General features: G+C 37.0%; 1 protein-coding gene across 6 annotated transcripts in view; it reads right to left on the minus strand.

Moving 5' to 3' along the window:
• The window catches only part of FAM13B (family with sequence similarity 13 member B), an 84,139-nt gene that overhangs the window by 19,996 nt on the left and 36,145 nt on the right, over positions 1 to 27,998 (minus strand). For 3 of the 6 annotated variants that reach the window (XM_060093404.1, XM_060093402.1, XM_060093401.1), the window contains 6 exons: positions 17,964 to 18,005; positions 16,851 to 17,006; positions 14,965 to 15,097; positions 3,608 to 3,672; positions 1,168 to 1,216; positions 566 to 713 (listed from right to left, as the gene is read on the minus strand). In XM_060093404.1, coding sequence (XP_059949387.1) covers positions 566 to 713; positions 1,168 to 1,216; positions 3,608 to 3,672; positions 14,965 to 15,097; positions 16,851 to 17,006; positions 17,964 to 18,005 — 593 coding nt within the window. The remainder of the gene's footprint in view (positions 1 to 565; positions 714 to 1,167; positions 1,217 to 3,607; positions 3,673 to 14,964; positions 15,098 to 16,850; positions 17,007 to 17,963; positions 18,006 to 27,998) is intronic. The other 3 variants (XM_060093406.1, XM_060093405.1, XM_060093403.1) reach the window with 2 other exon arrangements.

Below are 27,998 nucleotides of genomic sequence, written 5' to 3' on the forward strand. Positions count from 1 at the left end.
TTTTGACAAATACATATACCCATGTGGCTTGCCTTTTTAAATTAAACTTAAAATTTCTCTCCTTTGTAAAATTTGTTAGGACCCTGTTCCCATACCTTCATAACCTAATACAGAGATACAGGGATAGAGTACAATATGTGCTTACAAATAACCTTGAAGATAATTTCTTTTTAAATGTATTCCTGATGATTATAAAGAAAAGGTATATAAGCCCTCTGTTTAAAGTGGTGAGATCCCCAAGCCCTAACATACCAGACTTTCAAAAACTGGGAGACAGCATCTGGTTTAACAATTAACAAAATCCTATCCTTGATTTTATTTTTTTTCATCAGTTTTAACATCCATCTTCAGAGCTAATGGATAAAATAAGAACTTCTAGTTCAAATGAGATAGTTGCCCCATAATTTCATTAGTGCATTTGAGTAAAAATAGTCACTCACTCTTATATGAATCAAATAAAAATGAATAAGGTTGCTAAGAAAAGGGCAGTAATCTCATTACTGCCTTAGGTAATTTCAGTTACAAATAACATTATCAGGAAAATAATGTGTGTGGGTAAAATTACCTTCCCATTTATCACCGTCAGAAACATTCTTCAGATCTAAATGTGGAATTTGGACACATGCTGCCTCCCCTTGAACACCAACACTTTGACCTCCTGGCACTTCTGATTCAGTGTTGGCATTCAAATCACATATCTTGCTACTAGAATCCTGTATTTTAAAATAAAGAATACATTTCACAACAAAGAAGCTTTTCACACCCAGCTTAAAGACAACCAGCATATATCCCTGTGTAGTCTTCATTAGTTTACTGTGCCTACAGTTAACTGTCCCACTCCTACCATTCAAACTATTTTCAAATACAAATGTGCAGTTTTATAATACATCTTACCGGAAGACAAAGTTTGGATCCCAAATTGAGAAAACTGTTTTCATAACTAAGTTTCTTGTAACCAAAAGTGGCAAATAACACAAAAACAAAAACAAACAAAAAAACTGAAGTGGCAAATCAAGTTGCTGCTTAACTGTAAAACATTTAGTAAGAGTATTTACATTTCAATCTCCTTTAAGCCTATTAAACCCAAGAGTTAAAGGTCAGATACAATAACTGGTAGATTAAACCTAGTCGAACTTTTAAGAACCATAAGAGAAAAATAATTCTTACCAGAATGAAGTGTGACAATTTATCACTGTCAAATGACAAACATTCTTTCCTAAAAATCAAGTAAAGTTATTAGTCTTTTAAGAATAAATTGGTTACTATCATTGCATATTTCTTACCTAGATTCCTCTCTTCCTCATACAGTTAGGATTTATAGGGTGAGAGCATAAAACAACAACTGGACATATGCCCATTCTTTGGAGCCTTATTATCTGAAAAGCACACACTACTGAAAAGATCCACAGAATCAGTTCAGGTTTAGAAAAATTAAGTAACATTTACCACCCCTTTACACAGCCACTCCCCCAAAACAAAAACACTTTAAAAGGAAAAATATAATCCACAATAAATAAAAACCAAAAGAACTGAATGTATAATGGGAAAGATTCTATAAAAATAAATATTAGTTTTAACCAAATAACTTTATTCTCTCCTACTCTGGGACATTTTTTTCCTTTTTAAAGATTTTTTAAAGGTATAGCTATATACCTATATTTTAAATCTGATGGTATTCTATTACAATCAAAACAAGGTTACTACTTCTAAACCTCTCCTTCCTAAAAACATAATGGTAACGTGTAAAAAGGAAATTTATAAAATCTCAATTCACTTCTTATTTCCCCATAAAAATTAACCCCCATCTAGAACAAGTGTTAAAGCAAGCTGTCACAAATGATCTCTACCTATTTGACCAGTCAACACACAGTATCTAGTATCACAGTAGGTTATCAATATGCCGACTGCGGGAAAGTTCTCCTCCCCAAAGACACTGGGGCAATTTACAAAGATACTCACTGGTGCTGCTCCTACACTGCCATAAAAGAGTGTGCGTAAAAGAACTGCAAGAAGACAGGTCTTGATCTAAATATGGATTCTTTTTTTTTTTTTTTCTTTTTGCGGTATGCGGGCCTCTCACTGTTGTGGCCTCTCCCGTTGCGGAGCACAGGCTCCAGATGCGCAGGCCCAGCAGCCATGGCTCACGGGCCCAGCCGCTCCGCGGCATATGGGATCCTCCCAGACCGGGGCACGAACCCGTATCCCCTGCATCGGCAGGCGGACTCTTAACCACTGCGCCACCAGGGAGGCCCTAAATATGGATTCTTGCTGAGCATGAGAAACAAACTAAATTCCCTGGGAAGCAAAAGCCCTCTTTTGCTTAGAGTGGGAGCAAATGGGGAGATGAGCTAAATTCTACCCTAACAGACTAAAAGACTTAATCACCTAAATTTGAGAAACATTGAGTGTTAAACATGCAAAATGTAATCCACTTAACCAAGAAAATCTTTGGGTCTAAAAACAAGTTTGCTAACCTATACATAAGTTGAAGGGGAAAGAGCTTTCTTGAAAAAGATTGAGTCCTCACTAAATGGATCCTTATTGTTCTACCAAATCCAGATGTCATCATTCTGGGGATGCCTGTTAATGCTGTTAATCTTTTATCTTCAGCCCATAGCTCCAATATTTCCTGGGCTGGAAGAAGATCATTCCTGCCTCCTGAAAGGAAGCACAAGGAACTGCTGTAAGCAGGAAATCTGTGGACCTTCAGAGTATGGGGACGCTCCAGAGACATGGCTCCAAAGAATTTATGTGCCCTCAGAGAACAGGTTTCCTACCCACAATTAAGAGAGACAATGGCATTAATGCAAGTTTACCCTTGCCAACAGGCTATCACCAAATTAGTAATGCTGTATGGGACTTCTCAGTATTTACAATCTAGTCTCCAACTTCATTACTAATGTGTTTTTAGAATATCAAATCATCATTCTGAAGAAAATTATAATACACTTCTTAGCAATGTCTTCAAGAATCATAAAAAGAGTAACGACACCCAAAACCTACTTTAAAACATTCTAGAAAGTTTCTGTTTAAAGGGACTTTATCTACCGCGTATCTATAGGGACTACATATGGCTGAAATACTCATTGCCTCAGGGATCCCCCTTCCATTACTGCTGGCCAAGGACAAAAACAAGCACCAACTGCATAGGACTGTACTGGGACACATGGAGGAGTAGTTAGAAGGGGAACAAAAACATCCCTACATATTTGTTGATGCAACTATGTTACAAACTTTCAGTTAGCTATCCATAGTTCCAAGACTATGAATTAACTCACTGAAATGTATTCAGAATATCAATAAACTCCCAAATTGTTCTACAAATCAGCTGAAAGTTTTAAGTGTCTCCAAGAAGGCTGTGTTCTTCCTTCTGAACGTTTTCCAAGTTATAACTAATGTCTGTCTGAACCTGCATCTACTTTGAATATTTATGGACATTTAATATGCTTTATACTTACCATCAAAACAAAACATTTGGTTTTTTAAGATCATCTAAAATGTATGTTATAATAGATAGCTTCATCTAAAAAATTCACCCCAGAATCTGTAAAGAACTCCAATTCTCAAAATGAATAATTAATTAGCAACAACAAGAGAAAATGCTTACCTCTCAAGACAGCCATCTTCACCATCACCATGGTCACTGCATGGCTCTAACAGTATACCTACAGTCTGACAAAAAGAACACACCACCATATTAATGGAGTTCCCATCACTTACATATGAGAGGAAGTTTCTGATCTAAATTAGGATATTAGATTATAAGTTAGTCAAATGTCTCTCTTTAACTACTACTTATAATAGTCTATAGACATTAGCATCTCTTTTTACAGAGAGTAATTTATCTTCCTCAAAACCCGAGTCTTATGTGTGTTTGTGTGTGTGTGTATAAAATGAGGACCCTGTATTTCTTGCTACCCCAGCGGGCAATAGGTACTGCTACTACTATCACATTCTTTTTCCTTCCTTAGAATTCTCTCCTCTGAAAATGATGGTCTGCTACTTCTCTTTCTCCTCAGCCATGAACATACAGGTTGGTTAACTTCCTAGCAGGTAACAGAGGAGTCATGCAGTTCACCAGATCCCTTTATTACATATAATTGAAATAACACCTCTGAACCTCAGAAACACATGAGAAGGCTCCTGCATTTTCCAATGGGCTTAGTGACATCACGCCATGCTTATTCCTCCCTTAAAATAAATACCTCCCAAGTCTAATGCAAATGTCTTGTGCATTACTTCAAACTATGTAAACTTTTTAGTGTCTCTGATGATCACTTCTGAAATCAACAAAAGCTTTGATCTTAGATTCTTCTTAAGAAACTACCACTTGTGCAGTTTTGTTTAATATGTAAGACAGGCAGTCTGTAAAAAGCTATTAAAATACTTCTCTCTTTTCCAACTAGATAACTCTGTGAGGCTAAATTGGCCTCATGCACTAGAAACAAAAGAACCTACAGAACAGAGAATGCAGAAGCAAGTATGAGAATCCAGCTGACTTCTGTTAAGGCAGACAGACATTAACCAGATTTGTAGATATATATAACAATGCCATGCCTCAAATTAACTATTTTTAAAAATAGCTGCTTTTGAGCAGAAGTAAGAAGAACTACAATCTTGCAGCCCGTGGAACAAAAAACACATTCACAGAAAGAGAGACAAAATGAAAAGGCAGAGAACTATGTACCAGACGAAGGAACAAGATAAAACCCCAGAAAAACAACTAAATGAAGTGGAGATAGGCAACCTTCCAGAAAAAGAATTCTGAATAATGATAGTGAAGATGATCCAGGACCTCGGAAAAAGAATGGAGGCAAAGATCAAGAAGATGCAAGAAACGTTTAACAAAGACTTAGAAAAATTAAAAAACAAACAAACACAGATGAACAATACAATAACTGAAATGAAAACTACACTAGAAGGAATCAATAGCAGAATAACTGAGGCAGAAGAACGGATAAGCGACCTGGAAGACAGAATGGTGGAATTCACTGCTGCAGAACAGAACAAAGAAAAAAGAATGAAAATAAATGAAGACAGCCTAAGAGACCTCTGAGACAACATTAAATGTAACAACATTCACATTATAGGGGTCCCAGAAGGAGAAGAGAGAGAGGAAGGACCTGGAAAATATTTGAAGAGATTATAGTCGAAAAATTCCCTAACGTGGGAAAGGAAATAGCCACCCAAGTCCAGGAAGCGCAGAGAGTCCCATACAGGATAAACCCAAGGAGAAACACGCCAACACACATAGTAATCAAATTGGCAAAAATTAAAGACAAAGAAAAATTATTGAAAGCAGCAAGGGAAAAACGACAAATAACATACAAGGGAACACCCATAATGTTAACAGCTGATTTCTCAGCAGAAGCTCTACAAACCAGAAGGGAGTGGCATGATATACTTAAAGTGATGAAAGGGAAGAACCTACAACCAAGATTACTCTATCTGGCAAGGATCTCATTCATATTCGATGGAGAAGTCAAAAGCTTTACAGACAAGCAAAAGCTAAGAGAATTCAGCACCACCAAACCAGCTCTACAACAAATGCTAAAGGAACTTCTCTAAGTGGGAAACACAAGAGAAGAAAAGGACCTACAAAAACAAACCCAAAGCAATTAAGAAAATGGTCATAGGAACATACATATCGATAATTACCTTAAACGTGAATGGATTAAATGCTCCAACAAAAACAAACAGGCTTGTTGAATGGATACAAAAACAAGACCCATATATATGCTGTCTACAAGAGACCCACTTCAGACCTAGGGACACATACAGACTGAAAGTGAGGGGATGGAAAAAGATATTCCATGCAAATGGAAATCAAAAGAAAGCTGGAGTAGCAATACGCATATCAGATAAAATACTTTAAAATAAAGAATGTTACAAGAGACAAGGAAGGACACTACATAATGATCAAGGGATCAATCCAAGAAGAAGACATAACAATTATAAATATATATGCACCCAATATAGGAGCACCTCGATACATAAGGCAATTGTTAACAGCTATATAACAGGAAATCGACAGTAACACAATAATAGTGGGGGACTTTAACACCTCACTTACACCAATGGACAGATCATCCAAAATGAAAATAAATAAGGAAACAGAGCTTTAAATGACACAATAGACCAGATAGATTTAATTGATATTTATAGGACATTCCATCCAAAAACGGCAGACTACACTTTCTTCTCAAGTGCGCACGGAACATTCTCCAGGATAGATCACATCTTGGGTCACAAATCAAGCCTCAGTAAATTTAAGAAAATTGAAATCATATCAAGCATCCTTTCTGACCACAATGCTATGAGATTAGAAATGAATTACAGGGAAAAAAACATAAAAAACACAAACACATGGAGGCTAAATAATACGTTACTAAACAACCAGGAGATTACTGAAGAAATCAAAGAGGAAATCAAAAAATACCTAGAGACAAATGACAATGAAAACACGACGATCCAAAACCTATGGGATGCAGCAAAAGCAGTTCTAAGAGGGAAGTTTATAGCAATACAACCCTACCTCAAGAAACAAGAAAAATCTCAAATAAACAATCTAACCTTACACCTAAAGGAACTAGAGAAAGAAGAACAAACAAAACCCAAAGTTAGCAGAAGGAAAGAAATCATAAAGATCAGTGCAGAAATAAATGAAACAGAAACAAAGAAAACAATAGCAAACATCAATAAAAATAAAAGCTGGTTCTTTGATAAATAAAATTTGTAAACCATTAGCCAGACTCATCAAGAAAAAGAGGGAGGGGCTTCCCTGGTGGCGCAGTGGTTGAGAGTCCGCCTGCTGATGCAGGGAACATGGGTTCGTGCCCCAGTCCGGGAAGATCCCACATGTTGCAGAGTGGCTAGGCCCGTGAGTCATGGCTGCTGAGCCTGCACGTCCAGAGCCTGTGCTCCGCAACAGGAGAGGCCACAACAGTGAGAGGCCCGCGTACCGCAAAAATAAATAAATAAATAGATAGATAGATAGATAGATGCTGGAGATGGTGTGGAGAAGAGGGAACCCTCTTGTACTGTTGGTGGGAATGTAAATACAGCCACTATTGAGAACAGCATGGAGGTTCCTAAAAAAACTAAAAATAGAACCATCAGATGACCCAGCAATCCTACTACTGGGCATATACCCAGAGAAAACCATAATTCAAAAATACACATGTACCCAAATGTTCACTGCAGCACTATTTACAATAGCCAGGACATGGAAGCAACCTAAATGTCCAACAACAGATGAATGGATAAAGAAGATGTGGTACATATATACAATGGAATATTACTCAGCCATAAAAAGGAATGAAATTGGGTCATTTGTAGAGATGTGGATGGACCTAGAGTCTGTCATACAGAGTGAATTAAGTTAGAAAGAGAAAAACAAATATCGTATATTAACACATATATGTGGAATCTAGAAAAATGGTACAGATGAACCTATTGCAGGGCAGGAATAGAGATGCAGACGTAGAGAACGGACTTGCGGTGTGGACACAGGGAGGGAATTGGGAGATTAGGATTGACATATATACACTACCATGTGTAAAATAGATAGCTAGTGGGAACCTGCTGTATAGCTCAGTGCTCTGTGATGACCTAAATGGGGGGATGGGGGTGGAGGGGTGGGAGGGAGGTCCATAGTGAAGGAATATATGTATACATATAGCTGATTCACTTCATTGTACAGCAGAAACTAACACAACATTGTAAAGCAACTCTACTCCAATAAAAAGAAAAATATATATAGATGCAAAAATCCTCAACAAAATATTAGCTAATCAAGCACCTAAAAAACTACTAAAAGAACTATACACAACAACCAAGTAGGATCTATCCCAGGTATGTAAGGCTGGTTCAGCATTTGAAAATCATATAATGTAAGATATCATCAACAGGCTGAAAAAGAAAAATCACATGATCTTATCAAGCAATGTAGAAAAAGCATGTGACAAAATCTAACGCTCACTCATGATAAAAACTCTTAGTAAACTAGGAACAGAGGGGACTTTTTTAACTTGATAATGACTGTCTACAAAAAACCTACACCTAACATCATACTTATTGGTGAGAAACTCTATAAACTTTCTAACTGAGTTCAGGTACAAGGCAAGGATGTGCCCTCTCAGCACTCCCTTTCAACACTGTATTAGAAGTCCTTGCCAATACCGTAAGGCAAGAGAAGGGAAAAAAGGTTAGCAGATTGGGAAGGCAGACATAAAACTATCTTTGTTCACATATGACATGATTGTCTATGTAATGTAGAAAATCTGAAAGCATTAACAAAAACAATCTCCTGGAACTAATAAGTGATTATTAGGTTGCTGGATACAAGGTTAATAAACAAAAGTCAATTGCTTTTCTAAACACCAACTGCATTCTGAAATTAAAACACAATACCATTTACATTAGCACCCAAAAAAGTGAAATATTTGGGTATAACATTTATATGAGGGGGACTTCCCTGGTGGTACAGTGGCTAAGAATCCACCTGCCAATGCAGGGGACAGAGGTTCGAGCCCTGGTCCGGGAAGATCCCACATGCCACAGAGCAACTAAGCCCATGTGCCGCAACTACTGAGCCTGCGCTCCAGAGCCCGCGAGCCACAACTACTGAGCCCGTGCACCGCAACTACTGAAGCCCGAGCACTCTAGGGCCCACGTGCCACAACTACTGGGCCTGCGTTCTGCAACTACTGAAGCCCATGTGCCTAGAGCCTGTGCTCTGCAACAAGAGAAGCCACTGCAAGAAGCAGCTCGCGCACCGCAACAAAGAGTAGCCCTTGCTCACTGCAACTAGAGAAAGCCCGCACGCAGCAACGAAGACCCAAAGCAGCCAAAAAATTTTTTAATTAATTAAATTAATTTTTAAAAAAAGATTTATATGAGAAAAACTACAGAACTCTGAGGCACTAAATCAAAGAAGAACTAAATAAATACAGAGTATCCCATTTTCATGGATTGAACACTCAATATTGTCGAGATGTCAGTTCCTCCCAATTTGATGTACAGATTCAATGCAATCCCAATCAAAATCCCAGCAAGTTGTTTATGGATATTAACAAACTGCTTCTAATCTTTATGGGGGGAGGTAAAAGACCTAGAACAGCCAACACAATACTGAAGGAGAAGAACAAAGTTGGAGGACTGATACTACCTGACTTCAAGACTTATTATAAAGGAACAGTAGTCAAGACAGTGTGGTACTGATGAAAGAATAGACAAAGAGATCAATGGAACAGAATAGAGAGCCCAGAAATAGACCCCCATAAGTATAGCCAACTGATCTTTGACCAAAAAGCAAAGGCAATATAATGGAGCAACGATAGTCTCTTCAACAAATTGGAATTGGAACAAATGGACACCCACATGCAGAAAAATGGATCTAGGCAGAGATTTTACACCCTTCACAAAAATTAATTCAAAATGGATCATAGACCTAAATGTAAAACACAAACTATAAAACTCCTAGAATATAACACAGGAGAAAACCTAGATGACCTTGGGAATGGTGATGCCTTTTTAGATACACCTCCAAAAACACAATCCATAAAGCAAGTAACTGATAAGCTGGACTTCATTAAAATTAAAATCTTTAAACAAGATGTGGCACATATATACAATGGAATATTACTCAGCCATAAAAAGAAATGAAATTGAGCTATTTGTAATGAGGTGGATAGACCTAGAGTCTGTCATACAGAGTGAAGTAAGTCAGAAAGAGAAAGACAAATACTGTATGCTAACACATATATATGGAATTTAAGAAAAAAAAATGTCATGAAGAACATAGGGGTAAGACAGGAATAAAGACACAGACCTACTAGAAAATGGACTTGAGGATATGGGGAGGGGGAAGGGTAAGCTGTGACAAAGTGAAAGAGCGGCATGGACATATATACACTACCAAACGTAAGGTAGATAGCTAGTGGGAAGCAGTCGCATAGCACAGGGAGATCAGCTCGGTGCTTTGTGACCACCTGGAGGGGTGGGATAGGGAGGGTGGGAGGGAGACGCAAAAGGGAGGGGACATGGAAACACATGTATATGTATAACTGATTAAATTTGTTATAAAGCAAAAAATTAAAAAAAAAAATTAAAAAAAAAAAAATTAAAATCTTCTGCTCTGCAAAATTTGATATCAAGAGAATCAGAAGACAAGCCACCGACTGGAAGAAAATATTTGCAAAAGACACACCTGATAAAGGACTGTTATACAAAAAAAGCAAAGGGCTCTTAAAACTCAATAATAAGAAACAACCCTTGAGACACAGATGTAGAGAACAAACATATGGACACCAAGGGGGGAAAGCAGTGGGTTGGGGGGGGAGGTGGGGGGAGGTGGGATGAACTGAGAGATTGGGATTGACATATATACACTAATATGTATAAAATGGATGACTAGTAAGAACCTGCTGTATAAAAAAATAAATAAAATTCAAAAATTCAAAAAAAAAAAAAAAAAAGAAACAACCCAATTGAAAACTGGGCCAAAGACCTTAAAATACTTCTCACCAGGGAACTCCCTGGCGGCCCAGAGGTTAGGACTTGGCACTTTCACTGCAGGGGACGGGGTTCTATCCCTGGTTGGGGAACTAAGATTCCACAAGCGGCATGGCACAGCCAAAAGAAAGAAAGAACTAAAACTCAATAACAAGAATACAAAACCCAATTAAAAAAAAAAAAGACTTCTCACCAAAGAAGATATACCTCTTTATATAGGAGATGGCAAAGAAGCATATGAAAAGATGCCCCCACATCATACGTCATGAGGGAAATGCAAATTAAAACAATGAGATACAACTACATACCTATCAGAATGGCCAAAATCTGGAACACTGACAACACCAAATGCTGGTGAAGTTAGAGAGCATTAGGTATGCTAATACAATGCTGATATGAATGCAAATTGGTACAGCCATTTCAGAACACAGTTGGCAGTTTCTTACAAAATTCATACTGTATGATCCATCAATTGCACTCTTTGGTATTTACCCAAAGTAGTTAAAAACTTAAGTCTACACAAAAACCTGCACACAGATGTTTATACCAGCATTATTCATAATTGCCAAAACTTGGAAGCAACCAAGACGTCCTTCAGTAGGTAAATGGAGAAATAAACTGTGGTACATACGTACAATGGAATACTGTTCAGCACTAAAAAGAAATGAGATATCAAGCCACAAAAAACACACAGAGGAACCTTAAATGCACATAACTAAGTAAAAGAAGCCAATCTGAAGCTACATACTATGTGATTCCAACTATATGACATTCTGGAAAAGGCAAAACTATAAAGACAATAGAAAGATCAGTGGCTGCTGGTGGGATGGGGTATGAACAGGCAGAGCACAGTTAAAAAAACCCAGTATATTATATATTTTTCCAAACCCATGAAATGGACAACACCAAGAATGAACCCTAAGGTAAACTAGACTTTGAGTGATTATGGTATGTCAGTGTAAGTTCACTCTTGGTAAGAAATGTACCATTCTGGTGAGTGATGTTGATAATGGGGGAGGCTATGCATATGTGGGGGCAGGGAACATATGGGAGATCTCTGTACCTCCCTCTCAATTTTGTTTGTAAACCTAAAACACATCTAAAAATAGTCTCTTAAAAAAGAAAAAGAATTCCTGCTTTCTTAAAGTAACTAATACACCAACTTCATTCAGCAAATCTACTGAGTTGCCTACTATCTGCCAGGTGACATTTATTTGTTTGGTCATATATTCCACAAATACTTAATGAATACATACTATGTGTTCTAGATAATGGGGATGTAATAATAAACAAAACAGATGAAAATCTCAGCCCTCATGAAGTTTACAGTCTAATGATGAGAAACAAACTAACAATAGATATGTGCAATGGTGACAGAACTATTTAAGGGTTAAGGGGGGCAGACAGTGAAGAAGGACAAAAAGTTCAGAGACTGGATAGAGGCAGGTAGGTCAGTGAGAGGGCCTGCTAATACATACAGAGTAAGGAGATTTGGCCTGAGAAGGTAAAATTGAGGAAAAATCTGCAGGATCAGATGAGGAAACAAGCCATAGGGATATCTGGGCAAATAGCAATCCAGACAGCACCTTAAGACTGAATTGTCTCAATCATTAACTGTCCATCAGTCCGTGTTTCCCTACTGCCTACTGCTATATTTTTATACCTAGATGGCACTGGAAGGTTCTGAGATGAGAACTGACATTATGTAATTTTCATTTTAAAAGGATCACTCTGGCTGCTGCTCAGAACAGACCATAGGGCGGAAAAGATAAGATCAGTTAGGAGGCTGTATTAATCTAAGTGAAATGATTGGACCTGTGTGGTGGCAACGGAAACATTAAAAATGGTCAGACTCTATACAAACTTCGAAGGTACAATCAATAGGTCTTCGTAACGGACTACGTGTACAGTAAGAAAGAAATCAAGGACGACCCAAGGCTTTTGGCCTATGCATGTGGAAGGAGATACTGCCATTTACTGAGATTTTAAAGACAAAAGGAAGAACACACGTGTCAACAAGATTACAAGTACAGTTTGGTGCATGTTAAGATGCATATAAAATGTTTATATGATGTTTATAAGATATTCAATGTTGGGTACAACAGCTGGGTATAGGAATCTATGAAGTTCAAGAGAGAGATCTGGACTAGAGATAGAAACCTGGGAGCCTTTAGCATAGTTGTAATCACACAGTATGTAGCCTTTTCAGATTGGCTTCTTTTACTTAGTAATGTACATTTAAGGTTCCTCCGTGGGTTTTTTTGTGGCTTGATAGTTCACTTCCTTTTAGTGCTGAACAGTATTCCATTGTCTGTATGGTATTTAAAACCATTAGACTAAATGAGATTACCAAGCAAATGAATGAAAATTAGTGACCTGAGAACTGGACCCTGGGCCATACTAAATCTGAGAACATGAAAAGCAATCAGCAAAGGGATAGAGCAGCCAGTCAAGGAGAAAAAAAACCCAGAGGAGTGCGATATCCTGAAAGCCAAGTGAAGAAAATGCATCCAGGTAGTAGGCATAATTAATTGAATCAAATTGTGCTCTTAGGTCAAGTAAAATGTGCAAAAGACATAATTAGTGATTTGCAAGAACAGTTTCAGAGGAATGTTAAGGGTAAAGGTTGCCTGGAATGGATTCAAGACAGAATGTGAGGAGAGAAATTAAACAGACACAGACAATTCATTCAAGTAATTTTATTATAAAGGAAAGCAGAAAAATGGTGGTGTACCTAGAGTGGGAAGAAGGGTCAAGAGAGGGTTTTTTCCTATGGGAAAAGTAACAGCCAAAATATTTTACACTGATGGGAATGATCCAGTAGACAGGCAGAAACCGATAAACCAGGAAAGAGCAAAGAGACAACAACAGAAGCAATAAGCAAGAATAGATGAAAAGAGATTAATCGAATACACCAGTGGGAGTAAGAATATTAATACACAAAATATATAAGTCCAGTAAAAGTAACAGCAGCAGCTTAACTTCTGTAAAATGTTTTCCAGTTTATAAAATAACTTTATACTTTTACTTCTTTGGATATTTATAACAATCCTCTAACAGAGGTATTACCTCCCACTTATATAAAGAAAAGCAAAGAACAACTCAGAGAAGTTAGGTAACTTGGTCAAAGTCACACTGCTAGGGGCTTCCCTGGTGGCGCAGTGGTTGGGAGTCCACCTGCCAGTGTGGGGGACACGGGCTCGTGCCCCGGTCCGGGAAGATCCCACATGCTGCGGAGCGGCTGAGCCCGTGAGCCATGGCCGCTGAGCCTGCACGTCCGGAGCCTGTGCTCCACAATGGGAGAGGCCACAACAGTGAATGGCCCATGTACCGCAAAAAAAAAAAAAAAAAAAAAAAGTCACACTGCTATTAAGAGGCAAAGCCAGGGCTTCCCTGGTGGCGCAGTGGTTGAGAGTCCGCCTGCCGATGCAGGGGACACAGGTTCGTGCCCCGGTCCGGGAAGATCCCACATGCCACGGAGCGGCTAGGCCCGTGAGCCATGGCCGCTGAGCCTGTGCATCCGGAGCCTGTGCTCCGCAAGGGGAGAGGCCACAACAGTGAGAGGCTCACGTAACAAAAAACAAAACAAAACAAAAAAAAAAGAGGCAAAGCCAGAATACAAATCTCTATAAATTCCTTATTACAGGTATGTTAGCTTATGATTTAGAATGAAAACATGCTAAAGAAAGTTTCCTCATTCATTAAGTATATTATCTTAAAAAGTGTTAACAAGGGACTTCCCTGGTGGTCCAATGGCTAAGACTCCATGCTCCCAATGCAAGGGGCCCGAGTTCGATCCCTGGTCAGGGAACTAGATCCCACATGCCGCAACTAAGAGTTCACATGCCGCAACTAAAGATCCCACATGCCGCAATGAAATCCCGTGTCCCACAAGTAAGACCTGGCACGGCCAAATAAATAAATATTTTTTAAAAATAAAAAAATAAGAATAAAAAGTGTTAACAAGACTAAACTTTGAAACATGTCTTAGAAAAATGTTGTTTTGTACATTTATTGAAATTATTTTAAAAACAACGTTACTACTAAAAATTGTGACAGTGAAAATTTACTTTTTAAATGATGTTCATGGGTTTTCCATAATTATGAAAAGATCTTATGTTCTTCAGGAAAAAATCTGGGACATACAGGGCTTTTAAAAAGAACAAAATTCAACCATAATACCACCAACCACCTTAGCTGACAATGTAATTTGTTTCCTTCCAGAAAAGTATTTTAAAATAAGGTATTTTATATTTACTTCTCTACTCAATGATGGTTCCTGACCTCTACTGAGAGTATGTATGTTCCTGGGACTTATAATCAAGACAAACATGTGTAACAGCAAAGATACTGAACTATGGCTTCTGGTATCAAAGGAACACATGAAGCAATCAGAATTGTAATCTAGTACACCTAACACAGAGATTTTTAAGTCTTAGCATTTCTTACCTGGTTATTTTCTTCATCCTCAAATACAAAATCTTGCTGCATAACTTCATTGTCTAAATCAGTGCTAGCCACAGGTTCTGAATAGTCTCTGTTACCTTCACTGGCATTAATAATACCATCAGCAATATCAACCCTAGTAATGAAGATTAAAAAGTCAGATCAGGCCACATGTTGAATACGTAATGCCTTTAAAATAAATAAATAAAAGTAACAATCTGACACTTTTCCTTGTCAAAGAAAATTTGTCTTTTTCATAAAGAGCCACAGTTTCTTTATCTTGCCAAGTTAGATTATTAAGTGTACAAAGTTTATTTTTGTCTCTCCATGGGATGTTGTGAGGAACCTACCTGGTTTGCTATCTACTTTGAATATTTTCAAAAGCAAATCAGTGGTTTTAAAAATAATTTATGTGCCAAAATAATGATTTCCCTTATAAATGCATACTCTAAATCATAATTATGACCTGTTTACTGATTAAAAAAATACAAGTCTAGCACTAGGTACCAGAGTGTCCAACACCTTATCAAGTACAACAGGAATAGCTTCCTACTGCATATTTTTTCATCTTATATAATTTAGAATATGCACAACACTGCAGGTTTTTGTTTATAAAGATGATACCACTATTAATGAGAATATGAGTTATTTCCATAATACTGTCTGAGTATGGGCATAGGTTTTCAGGATCTCTAGCTAACCTAAGGGCAAACTCCAAGAAATCTGCTTATATTATATCCTTTGAAACATTTTCCTACTATTTCCAACTTTTAGATACTGCTTCTTTCCTTCATATTCAACTCAAATACTCCCTAGATCCACTTGTATAGTTCAAATCATGCCTTCAAAGCACATAAATCAGGGCCATCATATCGAGCTGCACAGGCTGGTGATGCTATCTATGCAGACTACATGGCACACCTGCAGTTGTACAATACAGTATTCCATAAACATATTCCAAGCATTGGTTTTTATATCCATTAATTTTTCAGTTTCATTTCATACTTGATAGCTAGTCTAGTATACTCGACACACTTAGCCTTTTAAAAATCTAATTCTTAACAACAAAAACAGAATTCTACCCAGTCATCAATTTTTTTTGCCTTCTTGTGAATTCTCCAAACTTGGGTACATCTTTCTTAAGATCATGATCGATGTTGCTCTGTAGATCTGTCCCCAAAACAAAAACTGATCAATGCAAACTATGAAATCATTGCACTGTGGTCTCAGAGAAAGGAACCTATATATACTAAAGTGCAGGGCTGAGGTAATAAGGAAAGGAGATGAAGCTTTTGTCATTTAAAGGTAACAAGTCAGATGAAAAGTGGAGTAACATCACACAGTACATAGAGTACTTTTAACTTACACAAATTCAATTATTAACAGCTAACCTAAAACAACAGCATGTAGGGAGGGCAAAGGCTGGAGGCAGGTGATAAGTTAAATAGCAAAGGATGATTCCATCTACCATTCCACTCAATGACCATGTGCACTAGGAGTGATGTCAATCTGCTGTCCCTGTACCTATCTGTCTAGATAACTGCATGTCATGGTGTGACCATTTGGAGAACAGAATATAGTTCTACTTCTTTTAAAGTTATTTTTCATATAACATGGATCCTAAAAGTAAGCTTGCTACTTCATCTGATGTTCACAGGCTGTGTTGGACTTAATGCCTACTACCTTAATGGAAGACTTATGAGATTTTCAATGTTAAGAAGTATACACAATTTATATGCAAGTATATACAAAGTCACTTTTCACACTGACTTTCAGAAATGCTCAAGTAAAATGACACCCCATCATTTAAGAAAAAATACAGTTTTTAAAAGAAAAAAACAATTTTATAACTCAATAAATAACAGTAAAATGTTTTAAAAGTTTCTTACTGGTTATTAGATCCTTCCCCATCACAATTAACACTTCCTGCTTCATTATTACACACTAGACTTTGCTGCTGTAAATTCTGAAGATCATGATCTATGCTGCTCTGCAGATCAAAAAGGTGCTGTTCCACAGCTGCTCTAATTGTTCTTTCTAAAATGCTATAAAACAGAACACATTTTAGTGAGAAGCAGTCACCCTAACTAGTTATTTGGTCACATAAACACAAACTTTAAAATGTACAACCAGTTAAAAAAAAATTTATAATGGTATTTAAAGGAACAGGCTAGAGGGGAAAAAGAAATAGGAAAACATAATATTGGCTTAAATTTTAAAATGAAATTTGCCCAAATAAGATATACAAATCAATCATAATGTCACTATTACTACTGAGGCATGAATGATCACTTGACCCAGTAATTCACTCCTCACCTCAATACATATAAAGCCATTTAAAAAGACTTTTCAGGGAATTCCCTGGCGGTCCAGTGGTTAGGACTCCGTGCTTCCACTGCAAGGAGCACGGGTTCAATCCCTGGTCAGGGAACTAGGATCCCGCATGTTGTGTGCCACGGCATGCATGCATGCATGCATGCATGCATACATACATATATAAATAAAGCAGCCATTAAAAAAAACTTCATAAAAAAGCTCTTTTGACATTTTCAGTCATTTCAGAAGATCAAAAAAAATCATCTGAGGGGCTTCCCTGGTGGCGCAGTGGTTGAGAGTCCGCCTGCTGATGCAGGGGACACGGGTTCATGCCCCGGTCCAGGAAGATCCCACATGCCGCGGAGCGGCTGGGCCCGTGAGCCACGGTCGCTGAGCCTGCGCGTCCGGAGCCTGTGCTCCGCAACGGGAGAGGCCACAAGAGTGAGAGGCCCGCATACCGCAAAAAAAAAAAAAAATCAAGTGAAAAAAAGTTCATCTTTATTTTGTATGTGAGTGTAATTCATTCCTTCTTCATTTCTCACTGAAGTACATAAAATACTGGTTTCACTGCCTTATGTACAATCCTTCCTCTAAAGTAAGTACAATAAATACATGATTTTAATTTCTACAGTTTAGTAATATTTTTTTTTAATTTTTAAATTGTCTTCTGTAAGTATACTACTTACTCCGCAGAGGCTGGTAAGATGCTGATAGGAGATATATGGGCACTGTAATCAAAGAAAGAAATCAGCTATAAAATTTTCAATACTAAATGACTATAAAATGTGGTGAAAACTGCCACATTTACACTACCCTTGATACACCCAGGAGAACATGCACTAAGTTTACTATTCTAATTTTCTAAAGAAATTATTTTTTACATAAGAAGACCCTTAAAATACATACTCTGTGTGTGTGTGTGTGTGTGTGTGTGTGTGTGTGTGTGTGGGTGGGTGTGTGTGTGTGTGGTGGAGGGGAGGGGGGCCGCAACTACTTCATCTGGCGCTTACCTGGAAGAAACACTGACCTATTCCAAGCCTGAAGGGAAAAAAACTGACTACTGGGCCAAACAAAAGTACCCATCTAGCATAGTATGGAGGCCTCAATGTTGGTCCTGTACTCCTTGCCAGAAGTAATAGCACATGCTCCTACTCAGAGGATATTCTCAAGCTACAAAAATAAAAGGCAAAATAGAAACTAAAATTCAGGCCACATCATTCACTGCGCTGGTAACAGACTTTCCCTAGCAAATTTTGTACCACAATATCTACTGATACTTATAAAAACAGACAATAGACTCATTTTTACCACAGTTATCGAAAGTACAACTTGAAACCCACAATGAGATATGGATACTACTAAAATGTTTAAAATTAAAGTGTTGGTGAGGATGTGAAGCAATTAGAACATTCACATAATGCCGGTGGGAATGTAAATGTTCCAACCACTTTGGAAGCCAGTTTGGCGGTTTTCTTATAAAACCTACCAAGTGACCCAGCAATTGTACTCCTGGGTATTTACACAAGAGAAAGGAAAGTTTAAGTCCATAGGAAGACTTCCACAAGCATAGCAGCTTTATTCATAATAGCCAAAAATGGCAATCAACCCTAACAGGTGAATGGATAAACAAAGTGTGGAATATCCCTATGGATATCCCATGGAATATACTTAGCATTTTTCTATAAAAGTCTTGAACAACTGATACATACAATAACATGAATCTCAAAAAACATTATACAAGCAAAAGAAGCCAGACACAGAGTACCTAATTCTATGAGATTCCATTTATAAGAAATTCTAAAACAGGCAAAATTCATCTATATAGTGACAGAATGCAGATCAGTAATTGCCTGGGGCCAGAAACTGCGGGGGTCAGGGGGAGAATTACTGTAAAGAAGCACATGAAGTGATGGAAACAGTCTCTATCTTGACTGCCATGGTTGTTAACAGATATATATGTATAAGTGTTCATCATTCATAAAATGAATACATTTTATGGTGTGAAAAATACATCTCAGTAAAGTTGATTTTCAAAGGAAAAAAATCAGTAAGAGAAAAAAACTAATCTACAGTAATCGAAGTCAGATAGTGGCTACTTTGGGGGAACAGAGAGATTGGTAGCATTTGAGAAGGGACAGGAGCAGGCGCCCAGGTGGTGGTTATACAAGTTGAGTTCATTTTTTGATAATTCAATGGCCTTATGATTTGTGAACTTTTCTGTATGCAAATGATTCTTCAATAAGAAGAATCATTTTTAAAAAGTAAATTTAGTTTTATGAAGATCCTCTGTAAAATGTGCCAACACATACTCTAACCAACATGAGGAAGAATGTCTATCAGGTTAATAGTCTCAGGATTGTCTGTAGGAAACCAAATGAACACCATTTACCATTCATCCAACAATCTTCACGTCTCCCTTAAGCAAACACATCAGTAGCAAATTGCACCACTGCTTTATCAGACAAGAGTAAGCCATCCTGGTTTGGCACACATAATCTCTCTAGCTTTAAAAAAAAATTTTTTTAACTTCCATTATTATACTAGTTTTCATGAATGAGTTATTCTTAGCTAAATGCTTTCATGATGATACCTTCAAGGAAAGTACTTAACATTTTTTTCATATTTAAATGAAATCATTTTCATTTCTGAAATCAGGAAAAGCTGGGGAGAAAAATCACATATATGTGCACAAAAAACAGTGTAGCCATCAGTCTATTTCTAGCAGTTTCAGATGAGCTGAAAGTTAAATATTTAGTGACTTTTGCAGAAAAAAAACAAAATCAAAAAATGGTAAATGAGGCTTTCCCCAAAGGGTGTTTAAATGTCAATGAGGATATTAGATCTTTTTCTGATATTTTGCTACAATGATTTGTTGATTATATTTTTAATATTGGTTACAGGTTGCTATTTCATTATAAACGTTAAATCTGGTATACTTTCCTTAGTAACTTAGCAGTCTCTAAGTTTAGATAATTTGTTACCTATTTAGAAACATTCAGTTTACTTTTAATACCGTTATCCACTGACAGTGTAGTATGTTGAATGGTGTGAAGAAAATATATATATCTAACATCACATTCTTGTCACCATTTAATTTGTGATTTCTGGTGAGCTTTTACTGTATCTTACAACGAATTCTCAAAAAGTTCCAATTCTCAACTACATAGTCCATCAGTCTGTTACTAAAGCCTTCTATCATGTTTTAAATTTTCATAGGGTTTACATCACCTCTCTGTTCTTTTTCAGATTTGCCATTGTTAGCCATCTACTCATTCTCCCAGAGGGATTTTCTCACCCTTTTTTATTAGATTATCAATAAAACGCTAGTGGATACATGGACACAAGACACTTTACAAAGAATCAAATAAACAAAAGAAAAATAACCACTCAACATCACTAATCATCAGGGAAATGCAAATCAAAACCACGAGAAACCTCATACCTGTCAGAATGGCCATCATCAAAAATACAAGTAACAAACGTTGGTGAGGATGTGAAGAAAAGGGAAACTTTATACACTGTTGGTGGGAATGTAAATTGGTGCAGCCACTATGGAAAACAGTATGGAGGTTTCCAAATACACTCAAAATACAACTACCATATGACCAGCAATCCCACTCCTGGTTATATATCAAACAAAACAAAACAAAAACACTAATTCGAAAAGATACATTAACTCCAATGTTTGTAACAGCATTATTTACAATTGCCAAGATATGGAAGCAATCTAAGGGTCCATGAACAGATGAATGGATAAAGAAGATGTGGTGTACGTGTTTATACACACACACACACACACACACACACACACACAAAATGGAATACTACTCAGCCATAAAAAAATAACAAAATTTTCCATTTGCAACAGCATGGATGGACTTGGAGGGCATTATGCTAAGTGAAATAAGTCATACAGAGAAAGACAAATACTGTTATGATATCACATATGTGGAATCTAAAAAAATAACACAAGTGAACTTATTTATGCCACAGAAACAGACTCACAGACACAGAAAACAAACTTATGGTTATGAAAGGGGAAAAGGGGAGGAGGGGAGAGATAAATTAGGGCCACCTGTATCAGACTCTCCTGAAGTAACAATTTTATTGGAGATCCAGACCCTACTCTAGACCTCAAATACCATAAAACCAAAGTAAATAAGATAGTATGGTACTGGCACAAGAATAGACATACAAAACAGAAACAGACCCATGCTTGATTTAGAACAAAGATGCTACTATGGAAAGCAGGGAAAGAACAGTCTTTTCAAAAATGAGTACTGCAACAATTTGGTATCCATACTGAAAAAGGTAACTTGGCAACCTCTGTCATACACTACAGACAAAAATCAATTCCAGGTAGATTGCAGACCTAAACAAGGAAGGTGAAATGATACAAGTTTCAGAAGATAATACAGGCGTGTGTATTTAGGAAAAGATTTCTTAAACAGGACACAAAAAGCATTAATCACATAAGGGAAAAGAATGATAAGCTTGATTGAAATTGGGAATTATTCATCAGAAGACACAATACGAGAAGGAAAAGGCATAACACACAATGAGGAAAATACATTTACAACATATATTTTTAAAGGGCTCCTAAGAAAGGGGTTCGTTTTCAACAAGAAAAAGATAACCCAACAAAAAATAGGAAACAGACTTGAACAGGCATCTCACAAAAGAAGAAATTGGCCAATACACATATGAAAACGTTATTAAAACGACAATGAAGTACACAAGAATGTGAAGCAATGGGAAGGCTCACACACTGTTAGAATGAGAACTGGAGAAAGCACTATGGAAAACAATTTAGCACTAGTTACTTAAGTTGAAAGACAGTAAATGTGCGTGCATGTGTGCACCAGAAGATGTGTACAATGATGTACACAGCAATGTTACTCACAATAGTCAAAAATAAAAATAATCCAATTTTCCAGCAACAGTAAATTGGATCATTGTGGTGCAATCATATAATGGAATACTTTACAGCAGTGAAATGAACAAACCACAGTGACATGTGACCACATGGATAAAATTCTCATACCATGTTTAGTGAAAGAAGCTGGATCAAAAAATACCTATAGCAAGTTTAATTTTCATAAAGCTCAGAAAGATATAAGAAAGTGATTGCCATAAAAATCAGCATAGTTGTTACCTTTAGTGGAGGGAGGAGATCAGGATTGTGAGAGCTACCAGGGTGTTTTCAGTGCTTATTTCCAGATCTGGGATATTTGGATATTTGCTTTTTACTAACCTGTTTTGATATACATTTGTTTCATGCCCGTTTCTGTATATATGGTTTCTTTCCCAGTTTAAAAAAAAAAAAAAAAAAAAAAACTTTAAGAAAGTAGATTCCTCAGTCCCTCCCCAAACCTCTGAGGTAGGACCCAAGAGTCTACATTTTTAATAAGCACCAGTGATGATTCTTATCCATACTAATAAACTTAAGAAACACTGGCCAAGATCTATATCTAGGCTCCCAAAAGATTAAACTTTAATATTTTCCAGGGACTTCCCTGGTGGTCCAATGGTAAACAATCTGCCTTCCAATGCAGGGGACGCGGGTTCTATACCTGGTCAGGAAACTGAGATCCCACATGCCACAGGACAACTAAGCCCGCGCGTCACAACTACTAAGCTCGAGCGCCTCAATGAGAGAGCCCACGTGCCGCAAACTACAGAGCCCACGCTCTCTGGAGCCCCCGCGCCACAACTAGAGAGAAGGCCGAGTGCTACAACAAAGAGACCATGTGCCGCAATGAAAGATCCTGCATGCCTCAACGAAGATCCCATGTGCCGCAACTAAGACCCAACACAGCCAAAAAAATAAAGAAAATAAATAAATAAGATAAATAAGTATTAAAAAAAATAATATTTCCCAGTTATCTAAAGGAGCCAAACAGAACAAAAGTTCTAATGGTCTTAAATTCAATGGGTAGAGACTTCCCTGGTGGTCCAGTGGGTAATACTCCGCACTCCCAATGCAGGAGGCCTGGGTTCAAATCCTGGTCGGGGAACTAGATGCCACATGCTGCAATGAAGATCCTATGTGCTGCAACTAAGACCCGGTGCAGCCAAAATAAATAAATAAACAACAACAACAAAAAAAATTCGATGGGTAGGCAGAGGATTTGATCTTTCAGTTTCCTATCCCTTTTAAGTGCTATGGGAATTAAATTTAAAATATATAAAAGTAGTCATCAGCAAGCTAGATTATTAGTATGAAAGTAAAGATTCTTTGGCCCTGAAGAGTAGGCTAGGACAATCAAATAACCAGCTGCTTTCAATAAGCATCTTCTCCCTACCCCAAAAAGCTATAGTAAACAAATCAAAGAAATAGATTTTGTACTTTATGAGTCACACTGAGGCTACAAAGTTGACTGTAAAACTGTTCTCTGAATTTCTGAAGGAAAAAGGACTGATTTAGTTTTCCGATTTCAAGGAATTTATTCTTTATTTTCAGACTTTTGCCAAGTTCTGTGGGGAATAAAGCACTTATGTACAAACCAAGGCTAACATACACCTACAGCTATAAAAAAGATTTATCAATATAGTTATGCATATGCAGAAGCAAAATAACGTAAGTATCATAAGAATGTGAGTTCTGATTAATAAAGATACACAAAAAATAAATGCTGACAAATTCAAGGTCAAATTACTTAGGTACTATAGACAGATGCCATAAAGACCACTTAAAAATCCTAACTGTTTTCATTAAACCACCGGACGAAAAGGGCAAACAATAAATCACAAGGGTCACACGTATTTTAGGCTTCAATCAAGTATAACGTTAAAGACTGTAGTCGGGGCTTCCCTGGTGGTGCAGTGGTTGAGAGTCTGCCTGCCAATGCAGGGGACATGGGTTCGAGCCCTGGTCTGGGAAGATCCCACATGCCGCGGAGCGGCTAGACCCGTGAGCCACAATTACTGAGCCTGCGCATCTGGAGCCTGTGCTCCGCAACATGAGAGGCCGCGATAATGAGAGGCCCGCGCACCGCGATGAGGAGTGGCCCCCACTTGCCGCAACTAGAGAAAGCCCTCGCACAGAAACGAAGACCCAACACAGCCATAAATAAATAAATTAAAAAAAAAAAAAAAAAAAAGACTGTAGTCATTCTGACCTTCTTCTCCCTTCTGCTGTTAACTCTACTTTTAAATCTGTCTAGAATCACATAATCTTCTTGAGAACACAAAATCAATCTTGCAGCCATTTATTCAAATTACTAATTTTTTGTAATTCAAATACAATTATCATAGGGAACTACTATTATTTTAATTTCCCAATTGCAAATCTTTAATATTACAAATAATACTTCAATAAAAGTACTGTAGCTCTGCTTCAATTAAATCTGATAAGAATCATTTTACCTGTGTAACAGAGCCTTGCAAGCCATCCTAGGCACTGTGGCAACTCCTAACAAAAACATAAGGTAAAGTGACTTCAAATATCATAAAGGATGGTGACAGGCTTATAAAAACTGCTGAGCAATCAGAACTGCAGTCTAAACGGAAGCAGACTGCAACATGAGGTCACTACTGAAAAGGAGGGACCCAATCAACAGTCCACAAATTTTTTCCCAAGTACTAAATAAGCAACTTGGTGGGAGACAGGGAAAGGGGGACAAAATTTTGAATCTGGCTGGAACGCCTATAAAAATATTTAAGCCTAACCCAGTGTAAAGCAGGAAAAAAAAGTCTGTTTTCATTAATCACACTATATCAAGAGTTATAAATTATGACAAATATGACATTGCTGAAACAGCTGCACAATAGGTAGAGAACTATTGTTCACTCATCATCCATTTTCAGAAAAGCATTAATGGTTAATTTTTCAAATCTAAAATTAGGATAATTTCCAGATAATTCATGCCAGAGCCCCACTAAAACGACCATTTAAAAAACTGTGGTTTCGAAAAATAAATATATAAAACAGGGACTTCTCTGGCAGTCCAGGGGTTAAGACTCAGCACTTCCAATGCAGGGGCAGGGGCGCAGGTTTGATCCCTGATCGGGGAACTAAGATCCCACATGTCGCGCAGCACAGAAAAAACAAACAAACAAACAAACAAAACAACCCAAAACCACATATCCCCTTCCAGTCAAAAGCAAAACGCGTTTCTTCACTTTCCCCATCAACTTGGGAATACCCTATACCTATGACAAGAGTAAGAGTAAACTGGAAAGATGCCTCGCTATTAGAAAGTTAGTCAATAAGTTATAACAACCACAAGTCTTTAAAATGTCAAATGCATAATTTTCAGGGCAATAGGAAGGAGGAAGAGAACTTGTCAATATCTATTATGCTCTGATACTTCAAAAAATGTTTTACTTTAATAGAATCATCTTATGACCCAAAGCATAAATTCTACTTTTTCCCACCCAACATTTCTGATACTCCCACCAAGGCACATTTTCCTCCTCTTTGCACTTTTAAGTGGAATCTAGCTAGCGAAAATGAGGTGAATTGATTGTCAACTGAAATATTCTGCAAACTGCTTATTTAACAGATTTAAAGGAAAAAGTTACTACTACATTTCTCTGACCTCTATAGTCAGCTGAAGGCATATTTCTTCAACAATAAGGTATCCACAGAATGAAGTGCAGACCAATTTGCCTCAACTCAGAGCTCTTTCTTAATCACTACACCTTCTTTCCTGCATCACACCTAAAATCTAACCATCATAAGCTAATGAACTCACCAAAATGAAGCCCTAGCATCAAGAGTACATAAAAGATAGTATCAAATTCTTCATTCTTTCTAAATTCCAAGTTTTAGCAAGGCAATAAATTAAAAGCACAACTTTAAATAAACTTTATAATAATGTCAATGAGCTGGTTTTTCATTTGTAGTTCTGGAAGCAATATAAATTAAAAATTAACTAACCTCAAGCCAAAATAAACCTTTCCAATACAGCCTAGGAAAAAGACTGTGAAAAGCACAGGGAAAATAAAGAACTTTTTCAGAACTCTCCAATCTCTCTTTAAATTTTTAAAAGGTAAAGATTCCCCTAACATTTGTATATGTAAATAAAGCCATATACTAGATAAACATGTGAATATAAAGCAATAATTTTTCATCTACAGATACAAGGCACTATAGAAGCAAGCTTGAGATTTCCAAGAACTTCATGGATAAGACTGAGCCTCAGAAGCAACCGAAACTTCTGCTTTTTATGCACCCTAGGCTACCCACACTCTAAATCCCACTATTTTTTCCACTCATCTCAGCTCAAATCTTAACAACATATGGTTAATGGCAAACAATGTAGAGAAATAACAGATGCATAAATAAGTCAATCAATTCAACTCATACATGAATATTTAAACCATTGGTTCTCAAAGGGTGTTCCATGAAACAAAAGATCAAAACTGTTTTCATAACATATGCCTTTTTCACTGTGCTGATATTTGATGATACAAAATCAATGGTAGAAAAAGATTCCTTGGGGACTTAGCATAAGTCCAGGCAAGTGGTATCAAACTATACCATGGCCATTGCATTCTTCATCACTACCCAGTTGTGATCTTTTTTAAAAAGGAGCCAGTCCTTGATGAGGAAGTAATACATATTATTAATTTTATCTCAGCCCTTGAGTACACTTCTTTTTAATATTTGGTGTGACAAATAGGAAGTACACACAAAGCAACTCTGCTGCACATCTTAGTACAATGTTTGTCTTGTTTGAGTTGAGAAATGAACTTTTACCATGGAATACCCATTTTTACTTGAAAGACTGACTGACAGACTATGGTTATTCCAACTTGAATATCTGGCAGAAATTTTCTCAAAAATGAGCAAGACTAACAGTACTGATAAAATTTGGGTGTTCAAGTAAAAATTAGAATTCTGGAAAACCTGTATCCTCTACCATAAGCTCAATAGCATCCCAATACTTAAAGATATTTTGACACAATCAATAATGATATTAAAGAATATACATTTTGATATTATATAACAGAATATATCACTATTTGGAAGCTCTGAATAACTCAGTAAGGCAGTATTTTCCAAATAACCAATATACCATATCACAAAATTAAGCATGGCTAAAAGATTCTCTCAAAGTACAAAACAGACTGATGGATCAGAGTACGAAAAATTCAGATATGCTTTCAGGTTCCACATTACAAATAACCTTTAAGAAACTACCACTTACCAAGTTTTGGTGTATTGTCAAAGAAGAATATCCACAATTATCTGAAAAGGCTATAAAAATTCTCTACCTTTTTCTAACTACATACTTGTGTAATGCTAGACTGTCTTCATATTACTTCAACCAAAATAACATATGGCAACACATTAAATGCAAAAGAAAATGTGAGAATCTAGCTACCATCTTTTAAGCCAGACATTAAAGAGATTTGTACAAATGTAAAACAATGCCACTAAAAAATTTCTCACTAAAAATTTTTAAGAGATTCTGGACAAGTTACTTTTGATTAAAAAATTTTACATTAACATGTAATGAGTTCATTACTACTTTAAAAAAATTTCTCAGTTTTGGTTCCTAATAGAGTAAATACCAATAGCTATAACCCACAGTAACAAAAGTTCTTTGTAGTCCTCAAATTAAACCAAAAAGTTCGAGAATCGATGAATTAAAACTATAGAGGAGGAGAAATCTACCAACAAAAAAACCTGTTAGATCATAAATAGCTATATTTCAGCTACAAATACTAAGCGTCTTCCAAAGTACAACTCAACAAAGAACACTCCCAGC

This window comes from Mesoplodon densirostris, chromosome 3, assembly GCF_025265405.1.
Source record: "Mesoplodon densirostris isolate mMesDen1 chromosome 3, mMesDen1 primary haplotype, whole genome shotgun sequence".
NCBI classification, from domain to species: Eukaryota; Metazoa; Chordata; class Mammalia; order Artiodactyla; family Ziphiidae; genus Mesoplodon; species Mesoplodon densirostris.